Source organism: Gymnoscopelus microlampas (assembly GCF_963454915.1).
Source record: "Gymnoscopelus microlampas genome assembly, chromosome: 20".
NCBI classification, from domain to species: Eukaryota; Metazoa; Chordata; class Actinopteri; order Myctophiformes; family Myctophidae; genus Gymnoscopelus; species Gymnoscopelus microlampas.
This window is the reverse complement of record NC_139957.1, coordinates 29,049,529-29,063,847: the sequence shown is the minus strand read 5'-3', so window position 1 is coordinate 29,063,847 and position 14,319 is coordinate 29,049,529. Positions and strand designations below refer to the sequence as shown.

The 14,319-nt window shown below is 40.4% G+C and overlaps 1 protein-coding gene across 1 annotated transcript in view; it reads left to right on the top strand.

The window, feature by feature from the left end:
* Nucleotides 1-14,319, top strand: part of mboat2a (membrane bound O-acyltransferase domain containing 2a) — an 84,199-nt gene that overhangs the window by 20,636 nt on the left and 49,244 nt on the right. Inside the window, exon 2 of the mRNA XM_084044030.1 lies at nucleotides 11,594-11,739. Coding sequence (XP_083900156.1) covers nucleotides 11,594-11,739 — 146 coding nt within the window. The remainder of the gene's footprint in view (nucleotides 1-11,593; nucleotides 11,740-14,319) is intronic.

Here is a 14,319-nt window from a genome sequence, read left to right as displayed (position 1 = left end):
TGCCTTTTTGACTCAGTGTGCACGTGAACACACACACACACACACACACACACACACACACACACACACACACACACACACACACACACACACACACACACACACACACACACACACACACACACACACACACACACACACACACACACACACACACACACACACACACACACACACACACACAGTGATTTTCTCTCCTGTGGGTTAGGTGCCCCATAATGAGCTTCAGGAAGCGGGCTTATCTCCGTCTCCCACTGCATCCACAATGACTTCCTCCTCTCGCTCTGTGTGTGTGTGTGTGTGTGTGTGTGTGTGTGTGTGTGTGTGTGTGTGTGTGTGTGTGTGTGTGTGTGTGTGTGTGTGTGTGTGTGTGTGTGTGTGTGTGTGTGTGTGTGTGTGTGTGTGTGTGTGTGTGTGTGTGTGTGTGTGAGCGAGAAACCATAGCACCTCCTTCAAGCCCAGCCGAGCCTGGCAGACACTGGAACTCCATAGCTTAATGCCCACCAGCGCTAATCGCTAGCTGGCGCCTGCTACACGCTATCACATCTGCAGGGTGTCTGTCTCCCTCTTCCACTCACACACCAACACACATGTAAACACACACGCACGCGCACACACACACGCCCTAGAAACGTGTGACAGTGCTACGTCCTAGCTCAGGCATTTTCCTCATCTGCGGAATCTTTTGAAGGAAGGAGATAAGTGGCTACAGAGGGAGTGCGAGAGGACCCAGTCTTTTCTTGAGTGGATTGTGTGATGGAGCTCAGATGAGCAGCCTCAGATGAACACTCATGCTCTCTGGGTATCTCAGAAACTGTTCACACAGTCTAAATCGTCGCAGATAATCATCCTCCTCCTATAGTGGAACATGGCTTCTTCTCTATCGCAGGCTACCGTATGCATCTCCTGCAAGCCGCTTTGCAGGAGAAAAATAAACAATGCACTATATACTGTACTGTTGGGTAAGGTCTACTTTGGAGTGAATAAATAATGGACGAGGGACATGTATCTATTATTAATGAGGAAACATTCTGGCACATGAGTTTGTTGCAAAAACATTTATTAAAAATTTGCTGTGGAGTCCGTTTAGACTTCTTGTGAAAATTGTGGAGGAGAAAACAGGTTGTGATTGCGCGAGAGTCTCATAGTCATAGCCTTCAATACAAACATTAAAATCCTCTGTTCATTTATCCATTTGTAGAAATGTAGACAAATAGAAATGTTGCCAAATAGATACATATAATATCAGCGTAGGAAAACACCAATCTGGGATTTTCCCTTCCATCTAGGATATAATGATTAATTCGCCAATCAGAACAAGCCCAGTAGGAAAACTCATACAAGTATAAACAACACATCACTATTATGGATAAAATCTGAATAATAAAAAGTTTTATGCAGTCAGTACAGTGGACTTTACTTTTTTATTTTGTATTCATCACAGCCCCTGTAACATCCAACATTAGCAAAGGAATTTACCTGTATCAATAACATATTTTTAAATGTTTTATCAATTTGTCTTTTTGAGAATCAATACAGTTTACAGTATCACAAAACATAGTATGGTGATACTCGAGTGTATCGATAATTTCTTATACCCCTAGGCTATTATACATAATTTGTCACAGTTTGTCACCACTTCTGCATATGAACAGAGGGGATACAGCTGGGCACTTAAGTGTGAAAAAACAAACAAACAACAACACCCATTACATAAGTCCCTGTGGATGAGCTGTCTGCTTGATGCTTCAGAGCACAACGAGCAGCATCTATTCATACCTAATATTGACAAGAAGTGCATGCCCAGGGCTCCAAATGACACTTGAGTATAACATGGAGACTTTAAATAAATCAAATCACTTATGTCGCCCTCCTCTGATGCAATTATCTCTCAAACCGTCAGCCTCGTTCAAATGATACACCCAGCACAAGATCGTGAGAGGTACCCCGCGTTGGAGCACGTGCGTGTATACCATAACCACAAGTCAATAATGCTACAGTTGCAAGAGTAGTAAGATCTATGTGTTTTTCTTTAAATATTAGTGTCAATAATACTGTAGGTTTCAAATGCATAAGAAGCATGTTGTTCTTTTTTCTTCACCTACCTCTGGGAGAAGAAAGCAATATTTATGGTGGATTGTTCAGTGAAGCAAAGTGAGGTAGAGGATGTGGTCAGCAACAGAACACTGTGGTCGTAGCAGGGGAAGCGTTTAAGTATGCTCTGAATCCCTATACAGTTGTGTCTGAGTGACTGTGCATAATTATGATTGCACGCACGTGAGCATACCTAAGTATCCGTGTATGTATCATGTGCCTCGGTGTGCTCGTGTGTGCGCATGCACGTACGTATCGCTGTTGCCTGTTTGTGCACGTGCACAGCCACACACCATGCACTATTTCTGTTGTCAGGAGCAAAATGACAACAGCCTTAATTACTTTCTGTTCAGATGTGGCCTGGTTCATTAATCAACTGTGTTTTCTCTGTGCCAGTCAGGCAGGCAGTCAGTCAGGAAGGACAGCTCCAGGGCAGCTGAGATCTCAGATAAACCTGCCAGTAATCAACAGGTCCAGTTACAAAAGCAAGCTATTTCACTGTTGAACAGAATGATTTCCATGCATCTCATCAATGCCAAAGGATTCCCTTTGAAAAAATAGGCCTCAGATAATCTTTCAACAGCTATCTTCTTGCTGATCGAATATTGATGAGTTTATTTGTAGTCGAGAGACGTGATAAAAGAGATTTTGATGGTATGGCCAAAAAAAGGAAGTGTTTCAGTAAACCAAAGCTGTCCATTTTTACTTTGACATTGCATCAGCTACACCTCTGAGTTCGACTTTTCAAAGTTCATAATAATAAGTTGCACCACAATACTGTATATGAATAACTCTGAATAAACAAAGGAACTACTTCAACGTGTTGATCGATTTCATATTCTGCTATAAACAGCAACTGAAATCCACTGCAATCATCAAAGTAAATGGGCTGTGTCAATGAGATGAATACAAAATGAAAATGTTCACTGTGGAAGGCTGCCGTTAGACCCAACATAAATGTTTCATGCTGCTATACAGCTGCTGCCACTGTTTTGGTGCAAATCTATTCTAGTCTCCAATTTTGTAAAATAGAAGAATGATTATTTTTCATTCTGGATTGAAAAAAAAGGACATTACAACAGTCCTTGTATCCTCTGTCTGGTTAAACGCTTCAAAGGAGCCAATTCACCATACAAATTTGTCCAGTCATAGACCGATGGCAATGCTTGCGCTTAATGCAGCTCTGCTACTCCCAAACATTGGCTCCTGCCTTGAACAATACCATTCGCCTATCACACCCTTCCAGGCGGTTACAAGGAATTCTTTCCCTACAAAGCTATGTGCAATATCTAGGGAGGGGCTGGTTTCAATCTGTTACCACTCAGCCTTCATTCCGAAACACAAAAGCGATAGGTCCAGATGACACAACCAGTCTTCCACTTGTATTAACCCATTAAGACCTGAGGCGATTCTTAAAAATGTTTTCTAAATCCTAACAGTTTAAAAAAAAAAAAAAAAAAAAAAAAATGTTTCAAGATTTTTCAAAAATAGCCAAAGAAATCTAAAGTGACACAGATGCGTTCCAGGTCTTAATGGGTTAATAAGTAGCTAGGTACTTACAAATGTTTATTTCTAAATTCTAAATTCGATTTTGAAATGCATACTGTACACTGGATGTTTTGTATTTGCTTGTTGTTGTATGCACTGAATATGCATACACAAACACTTTTATTTGTGTACACACTGACTGAAGACAAGCCAAATGGCTGCAAGTATATTCATTCAGCAATTCTTGAAGGCTAAAGAATCTCAGCCGTGTCATGTCAACTTAATTGTAAGGTTGAATTTGTCCAGTTGTTGCTGTAGCCGTTTCTTTCAGAGATAACAAACTCCGACTGAGAGAGTGCGGCGAGTTTACAAACCGCATAGCTCAACGTCACAGTAGTCCCAACATTTCACACCAAAGATGTTTTCTGACAACAGTGGATATGTGCAGTCAAAGCAGTAATAATGTCACCAAATGTGAATGCAGCATGTTAACCCATGAAGACCTGAGGCTGATTCTACAAATGTCTCTTAAATCCTAACAGTTTTCATGTTGCTATGGCAGTGGTTCTGAAACTTTTTTTTCAAATCCGGTTTCCTGCGCAAGTGCTGACATTTTTACCATTTAGCTAATAGAGCCTGCCTGCTTGCTCAGTGGATAAATTGAATCTTGACCATCAGGTCAAAATCTGTGTAAAATCCTGTGTCTAGGTGTCTAGGACATTTAGATGTCCTTTGACATCTAAATGTCTCAATAGAAGAGCAATAGAAGAGCAGGGAGAACAAAATACAACCACTCCAATTGTATAATATTTGTATTATATTGTATGAACATACTCTACCATACAGATTGGACAAATGTACATTTTATTCATAAAAAAAAAGACAACATTGTGCCGCTTTAACTTAAAAAATATTAGGGAAAATATCAAGATAGGATTGTATTCACTTTGGCAAACATGAAAAAGGTCAAGTTCATCATTCATTACTCTATTAATCGTGTTTAATCAATGGCAAACATTAAATAGTTAATGCAGATGTGAGATCAAAGAGGGGTGGAAGAGGGTTAGGTGAGCATTTATAGATGAAAGCAAGGGACTTTATGGGAGGTATGGTGCTGCTCCTGAAGAAGATAAGAAGATAAGATAAGAGCTTTATTGATCCGGCTGGGGAAATTCAGGTGCCAAAGACAGTACAACAGTTAAAAACAGATTACAGGGCAAGGGGAGAAGTACTGTAGATAGATACAGCATGACGGAGAGACATCCCTGAACTTCTGCTAGGAGCTCCAATTAAGAAATGATAGTAGGCTATCGTTTTCCTGGGTGTCTTTCAACCATGTCATTTGGTCTCCGTTGGATTAATCTCTGGGTTAACCCATTAAGACCTGGAACGCATCTGTGTCACCTTGTGATTTGAGTAAAAAAAAAAAAGCATTATTTTACACTTTGGCTATTCAAAAATAGCAGATATACAAGCTCATAGCGCGGCACCGAGTGCCGCGCTATGAGCTTGTAGATCTGCTATTTTTGAAAAATCGTGAACATTTGTGCAAATCTTTTAATATACATGTATTTAAAGCGCACATTTTTAACTCAAATCTTTGCTTCTGGGACCCCCTGGAACAAAATATTTTGAGATGGGGGATTGGTGGCCAAATACATATCAATTTGGGGCTCCTTGACATGAAAAGGATTGAGCACCACTGATATAGAAACATAAGTTTTTCAAAAAACTCTAGTCTATGATGAAGTGTGCAATGTCCAGCCAGCCAGCCAGCCAGGAAATCAAGTCAGTCAGTTGGCCTGCCAGTAGTTCGTAGACTCCACTGAGTGCAGCTTACACAGCACTCGAAGCGTGAAATGACATCCACAGCGTGAAAAATGACATCCAGAGCTGTGGGTCATGTAAACACTATTTGAAGTGGAGGTTTGCAGGTGAGGGGAGGAAGCAGAGGAGGCCTTATTATTACATAACCTAATGTCCCAAAGCCAGTGAGGACAAAGAGGCTGTACTCCAGGCAAATTGACAGCTTGACTTACACACTATCAAGCAGAAAACAATTGGAAGCGTGCCTTTCTTTTTGATTACCGGTACTGTAAGCCCTACTTCCATCTGATTGGTTTAATGTAACCTTACCTCAGTCACCACCAGGCTCTCTGGTGGCTGGTGTAGCTCAGGAGGTACGGTAGAGTGGCCAGTTTTAGAACTGGAAGGTTCCCGGTTAGATCCCCTAACTGCTTCCGATGAGGGTGGTAACTTGCATGGTAACTTCCAGCTTCGATGCATGAATGTGTGTATGAATGGTTGAATGTGGGAATTTAACACACATTGAAAAGCGCGCTGGATAAAGTTGCTATAGAAAAGCAGACCATTTAGCCATTATACCGTAACCCATTAAGACCTGGAACGTATCTGTGTCATTTTAAGCTTTAGCTATTCAAAAATAGCAGATATACAAGCTCATAGCGCGGCACTGAGTGCCGCGCTATGAGCTTGTAGATTTTTTTTTATTTTTATTTTTATTTTTTGTAGATTTTTGTAGATTTTCTTATTTTTTTCCTCTTCTTTTTAAAACTGTTTGGATTTAGAAAACATTTTTAGAATCGGCTTCAGGTCTTAATGGGTTAAGGTGATTTGCAGACAAAAAGCTGTTAAAATGCATTCAGTTTAGTTCATGTATGCATTAATATGGCATATGTGCATACTGTATCACCTGCATCAAAATAGAATGCATTTATACAGCTGTAATGGATTATCTAATTTGAAATACATTTAATATATTGGTGTGAACAAGGCCTTTATGAAACTGATAGTTCTCGTCCTTGATTATGATTAGCTGAGCAGGGTTTGAATCCGCTCTGTATGTGTACACTACACACCTGTGACTGCATGTATTACTGTGCCAAACAAATTGTTTCAAAATGTATGTGAATTTAGAAAAAGGGTTTCTGATAGTATTTTAGGTGAAAAATAGGCCATGCAGTTGCTCAATATTTATTCATTTCACATTTACAATGGCATGTTCACAAAAGGGGACAATATTCACCATTGGGGGCATTCCATTCATTTGCATAGCAACTTCCTTCCTTGCAAGCTGTGCAAGCAGTCGGGGACTAGTTTCTTGCAGAAATCATTTGTGAACTGAAATTGTTATTGAAACTGTTTTAATTAGGATATGTCTAAGATACCTATTTCTCATGTTGGCAGGCATAACCGTTTTATAAAAGCAATAAGCCATGCAAGATTGTGAGGCTGTGATTTTTAGAACAGCTTAAGGGGGTTTTAGGCACTCTGCTCCATGTTCTGCCTAACAACACCCCTCAGCTGTTCTAAAATCACTGCAAACCACGACCGCTTGGGGCTTAATTACTTTATTATAAAACAGCAGGATGAATTTGTGACTTGGATTGCTAATGCTGTGGTGACTTAGTTTCAATCGATCTTTTTTTTGCTTTGTTTTCCTCTACACACTGCCATCCCTTCTCTTCCATTTTTCAACAGTTGCATCTCCAGAGCACCTCACTGCTTTGTCTTAAACTGGCTCCTACTGTACGCATTAATTAGGCTAGTATCTACTTAAGTCCTGAGTGAGGTCACACCCTGAACAGTACCACTACATCCATCCTATCCTACAGTTAGAATAGACAAAGTGTACGGCCGTACGCTGTTTATCTGTTCCCCTCCTAATGGCACACCAGTAGTGCATTTGGCTCCAAACTTTGCACAAATATATGCATGCCTTGGAAAATCCAATAAACTACCTTACATGCTTTCAACTTAGGTGGCCCACTGCACATGTGTGGCGGCCCTACTGCGCATGTGTCAAAGCCCTACAGCCACATAATTCTGCACGAGTCTGCAGCAAGTGGACAGGAGAAGCCCTATTTGATTTCTTACACCAACAAATCATGCCACGGACAGTCAACACTCAACACATTAGCTCTCTTATTACTAGGCTTATATGTGCGACACTGCTATCCAATATGTGTCCTGTCGCGTCCCGCAATGCATAGGCAGGTAACACAATCGGATGAGTAACCATTTGCAGTGTAACAGCGTACCATTTCCACGGCCGTGACAAAAACAAGTTTGCTGAACTATACCAGAACCATGGACATACAGGACAAGGAAACATATGAAAATACGTAGCTGGTAAGGGCTTTCCCCCCAAAATGTTAAAGTAAAGTGTACATGATTAGAAAATGCTTTAACATTTGACAATTAAGGTCTAATATCTACCAATTGCTACAGAACCTTTATATCCAGTCATTTTGGGGCATAAACAAGTTGAAGGATAAAATTAAGTTGGATAATGATATACCGTGCATGTTCACACACATATATATACTATACATTACTTGAGACCATTTTATTATATTAAAATTGGCTAATGGGAGGGCGGGCAGGCCACGTCACTCTGACATAACCATAAACAAACCCGCAGCTCTAGTTAGGAGAACAAACGAGGCTTTCCTGCTTGTGGTTGCTGCCCATGGGGGTGTGTGTGTGTGTGTGTGTTCACTGTCATTAAACATGCAGTACTGTAAACGGATAGTTGTGGGTTCTCAGATTGATCCCTACACACTTTCACTCACTGTTCATTGTTCACATGATCTACAAAGACAGTTGGCTATTGTACTCTCTGCGCTGCAAAATGCACAGAGAGTGTTAATTCCACTCTGGAAATACATGTTTAGATGAACATATTAAGACCAGTAAAGCCTATTTTAGATGTTGCTATGTATATAGAAACAGGAATTGTTAAAAAAAAATGAGTGAATGAAAAGATTTTCTGAAAACTTTGTTAGGATTTAGTAGGCATTTTTTAAATCGGCCTCGGGTCTAAACCCATTACAACGGGGAAAGCATCTGCTGCATCTGCGTAATTTTTGCTATTTTTGACCTTTTTTAAGCTGGTTTGGAAGCCGGGTGGGGATCTCTGTTGCTGCTACATTAGTTAATCCTGCAGGTTGGTCAGGGCACCTGTTCAGCAGGCAGCTGAACTGACAGGGATGTAGTGTGGTCCTCTGCATGCGTTGCGTCCTCTCAGTGAAACTCTTCACTGTCAGGTGAAATGAAGTGACTGGTGACATCACGTGTTTTGGAGGAGGAGACACATGGTTGTCTGCAGACCTTTCCAAGACCAACCAGTAAGGGTCAGCAGTGGAAAAAAATGGGAATTTGCATCTCAACTTAAATTGGGAGGAAAATATATTAAATAAATTAAGAAAATGGTAATTTAAGCATTTGGTTGGACCTTGCAGGCTCTGAAGTCGAATGTCATTCTGCTCGTCTAGACCTCTTGGCCCTGTAGTCAACCATAGGCGTGTGCGTGTGCGTGTGCGTGTGCGTGTGCGTGTGCGTGTGCGTGTGCGTGTGCGTGTGCGTGTGTGTGTGTGTGTGTGTGTGTGTGTGTGTGTGTGTGTGTGTGTGTGTGTGTGTGTGTGTGTGTGTGTGTGTGTGTGTGTGTGTGTGTGTGTGTGTGAGACTGTAAGGAACAGTAGGCCAGGGAGAGAAATGGATGAATAGCTTTTAAGTGTATGTGTGCATGCGCCGCTGCATGTGCACACAAGTGTGATTTACAATTATGAATAGCCTAGGCACAGGGGTCTGATGGACACTGAGATGCATCGGCCATCACCCCTTAGATGTCTCCTCTTATTGGCCGGACACACAGATGAAATGACACAAACAAGCTCTGAAACACACGCGCACACGCACACACACCACACCCCTACACGATCGGCCCATTGGATAACTGTGCTCTCCAGAAAGGCTCATGACCTTGGCTTGTACGGAGCAGTCATTTAAAGCTTAACCGCCTGGAATCAAACCATTATATGGGTGATAGGTTTTGAAATCCTAACTGACGCTGACATACTGTACATTGGCTTTGCCGTTTGCAGGTCTGGTCTGTGCAGATATACGGAAACGGTCTAGTGTGCTCCAATCGATAAAAATAGTAAATGCACCCTTAAGTCCTTCTAAAACAATTAAGCCTACTCTATACAATCCTGTAGACGGACTCAAAGGTTTTCAAATTGAACACAAATGACCAGATGCAGTTCTGGAGTAGACAGGCTCTAGTCAGGACCTGCGTGCTGAACAGTGAATAGAAACCAGGCTATCCGCAGGCAAGATGCAAAGTTACATTACAGAAGGAGAGGGTAGGGTGCACTGCAGTCTCACCATATGGACTGAGCATACAGTACTGGTAATCAAAGAGAGAGCCACGCTTCCCATTGTTTTCTGTTTACTAGGGCGAGTCAAGCTGTCTATCTATTGCCTGGATTAAAGACTCTTTGTCCCCACTGGCTTAGGTGACATTAGGTGATGAAAGAAGAACAAAGAAAAAATCTCTAAAACAGGCTCAGCCACTGACTCTAACCCAGCTATTCCTGGACCTATCTGACTAAAATGTTTCACCTAAAAGTGAGCTCTTCTGTAAAAGTACAGTGATAGAATTATTGTCATCTGTTGTGTGAGGGAGTGCAGTGTGTAACAATGGTTTCAGATCATAAAGAGCCCACGCCCAGTATCAGGAAAACACTTATCAGTCAGACACACTTGTGTAATCTTGGATTTTTAATGATTCACAGAGGAGAGCGCGAAGACAGTTGACATGTCTTATCAATCAGTTTTACAATAGTATGGCTTCTTAATTGGTGAAATATGAGATAATACTGTACAGTAGGTGAGAGGTGCATGTACAGTGCTGCGTGGGCATTTGTGTGTTTGTAATCTACAGTACTGTAAGGAAATACTTGACATTGACAGTGTGTAACGGACCCTTCTGTATAACAAATTGCACACCTCATGCAACATGACTTGCAGAACATCATCTTAATAAAGTATTTGTACATGTCTGACCCCGGGGCAATAAAATACCCACTATGTGGATTTTTACCCACTATAATCCACATAATGTAATTTCATGTGCTTGTTCTAACACAGGGTCAGGGAGGAAATATGCAACCTGTCTATCAGTCCCATAATATAGGGGATGTGATGGCTGGCTTGAACGTTCTGGCAATTGTCCAACTACCTCTGGTACACACACACAGATGAATTGTGTGATTAGCTCCTGAAACGTGAATCATGTTATTTAGTGTTTATGTAAACGGTTTAGTTGGAATCTCTAATCAGAATGATTTCAATCAGATTATTGTCCAAATGGAACCTGTCTGTGGCTCTGGAGACATAAATCTAAATCTTAACAGCTCTGTTTCTTACTGGCCTGCTATGTTTTCAGTCTGCTGCAGGTTTCAACCTGAGCTAGAAAACAAATGACTAGATCAGCATAGGGTTCATTTCCCTTTTAAAGAGAAACTTTATCGATTTTCAACCTAAATCCAGTTGTTCTGATATGAGGAGATTATTTAACCTGTGTGTCTATCCTGTGCTTTTCTCCTTGCTCTTCCTCTATCTCTCTTTATTTTCCTCTCTTCCTCTCTCAAAAAGAAACTACTACAAATGATGCATAAAAAAAGAAGAATGTGACAACGTTTATTCAGATTTATTCTGATTCCGATATCCATTATGTATGCCCGATTCACCAGATGACGTGAAACAACATGTTTGACGTCAACATTTCGTGGAGATTTTGCCATACTGTGTTGATCTCCTCACATCAAAACAACAGGATTTAAGTTGAAAAATGGTGAAGTTTAACTTTCCATTTAACTTCCCCTAGTCAATATAAATCTTGATATAATTAATTGATAAATTATTATCATTTAGACCCATTTCATCCTGCTGGGGAAAGTTTGCAGTTTGCAGCTTCACCCAGCTGATCGTAGTTAGGGGTTAAGTAAGTGTCTTGCTCAGGGACACCACCTCGACACAGTGCCGGGGGCCGCGAATCGAACCTTGCCAGGGACCTTCTGTTTCCCCAGGCGTCCATTCAGCTGTGGCCGCCCCCCTGGCCACATACAGTAATAGCAGCGCTGTCACTCTCCAAATGTTCACGAATGTACTGAAACATCATCTGGCCTCTTGTGTTTGTGTGCAGGTGAATTTCGTGGTGTGCCAGCTGTTTGCCCTGCTGACGGCGGTGTGGTTCCGGCTCTACCTGCACCCCAGTAAGACCAGTCCCTTCATCAGACATGTGGTGGCCACTCTGCTGGGCTTCTACCTGGCTCTCTTCTGCTTCGGCTGGTGAGTGGCTCGTTCTCTTTGCTCTGTCACTCCCTGTGAGTCTGTCCTTCAGTGTGGGGCCGCAACTATCCATCATTTTCTTAGCGATTATTCAATCAATTAGTTTTTCGAATAATCGAGAAGTACCATTTGTTCATTAATTTGTTGATTTTTTTTATATATCTAATCGATTTTTATAGTGTAAAATAACAAATCTACAAGCTCACAACGTTGTGGCGCGTTGTGAGCTTGTAAATGGGCTGTTTTCGCTCTTACTTTCAATGTAAAGATAATTCCCCCCCAAAATCGAAAAAATGTTTGTCAAATTGATTGATTATTTTTATAGTCGATTAAATCGATTAGTTTTGTTGCACTTCTACTTGAATCCCTTCTTCCATCTTCCTACACTGTAATATCCTGAGTGTTAATTTAACTCTTGAGAGGAAAACTTTCAACTTTCAATCCAGACTCTAAAGTACTGTATGGAGAGAGTTGTAGCAGCAACTTCTCTACACCTTTCAACCAACTGATCTCCCGACTTCATTCGGCTGCCAGTCTGTAGTAGTCTGGTTGATGTGGGGACGTCTTTAAACGCAATGGTCTCGGATATTTCATAAAGCCTCAATATGCAATTTATTTAACCGGTTGGCTGAATGTAGAGCATAGGTGTAGTAGAATGATATTACCTAAACATCATAATTCTTTGTGTTAATTGTTTAGGAAACACAGCCTTAATGTGGGGGGTTCCTTTCACGCTGTTTCACAAATCACAGACTTGGCCGAACAAAGGTTTTCAGAGATTCGAGATTCGTCTTTGCTTTAATCCCTGCGTCAGTCATTTATGACATCAGTACAGTATGACAGCGGCACAAACGCTACACTTAGATTGGCCAATCTGCAAAGCAGATTGAAAGATAGACACACAGAGATTTGTGTATTTTCCAAGTATGATAGAAATATTTTAATGAATAGGATTAAATTCAATATATGAAATATGGAAAATATGTGCATCTACAACATTGCATCTCTCAGCTGCAGTCCGCAGATAAATATTTCCACATAACCATCTCTCTAACTTTCTGTTACTTCCCTTCTAACCATTTTGTTATTCAGAAGTCTGATATCGGTTTAAAAAAAATGAAGGTACTTTGTTATATTGTGTAATAGGGGAAGTTCCGAGAAAATAAAACATTATTGTAACACGTAGGCTGTATTGAGCCACACCTTCAAGTCATACCACACAGCTGCTGCTGTGTTGTTTTATGCTAGAGTTATATTTCATTTATTTATTTTGGAAATCTATTTGAAATAAGCACATTGAAGCGAGCTGTGTTCTACGCACGCACGCACGCACGCAAACGCGCACACACGCACACACGCACGTACACCTTTACTCGTACTACTGTACCAAAGAAAATAATGCTGCTACTTATTCATCCTGTGGATGACTTATTACTTAGCCTATTATTACTTGCACATTCATTTTCTCATTAATTGCACTACATTTGTTTTATTACAGTTAACTGTATGTGTCTGTGCCTTGTTACTGCTCCCCAGACCCCCGGTTTAACGTGCAATTACAGTAGTTCAATTCTTAGGACCTTTTCTTTTGTATCCTTTGTCCTTGTCTTTTTGATCTTTTGTTGTTTGGTATTTGTATACTATTTGCCCACAATGTAGTCTTGATACTGTAATCAGTATGTAAACTGTATTTGGATCCTCTCTGTGTCCTCTACACATGGCAGAATTTGAAAATAAAGTTGAGTTCTCCTTGATAGGTAGAACTACTTAAGTCCTGTGTATTTAGACGTATGGCAAATAGCGAAAATAGCCTAGTACAGTACATGCTCACAACCTTGTAGATGTGCTATTTTTGAAACAATATAAATCAATGAAAATGTGCCCAAAAAAAGGCAAGGGTTAATGTGGTTAACGACTAATATTATATCTCCAGTGAAGAAAAATGTATACAGTTTATTTCTGTCTTTGATGGACCTTCTGACCTCAAATTAGTATTTTTAGTCTCTACCTGTGCTGGTCTCTCTCTGTCTCACATGCTTTCAGTGGTGGAAAGTAACTAAGTACATTTACTTAAGTACTGTACTTAAGTACAATGTTGAGGTATTTGTACTTTACTTGAGTATTTCCAATTTCCAATACTTTTACTTCCACTCCACTACATCTCAGAGGCAAATATTGTACTTTTACTCCACTACATTTACTTGAAAACTTTAGTTACTAGTTACTTTTCAGATGTAAATTATGATATAATGAAACATACGTTAACCACTTTAGCCCTAGTTTATACATAGGCTATTTGAAAATAGCCGATCTACAAGCTCACAACGCGTCGCGCTGCGACGCGTTGTGAGCTTGTAGATCTGCTATTTTCAAATATTTAGTACTTTTACTTTTGGTACTTAAAGTAGATTTTGTTGCCAATACATTTGTACTTTTACTCAAGTAAAATCTTAATTCTGGACTTTTACTTGTAACAGAGTATTTTTATATTGCAGTATTGGTACTTTTACTTAAGTAAAGAATTTGAGTACTTTTTCCACCACTGCTTCCAACTCTATTGTCTTTTCTTTTACTGTTCTC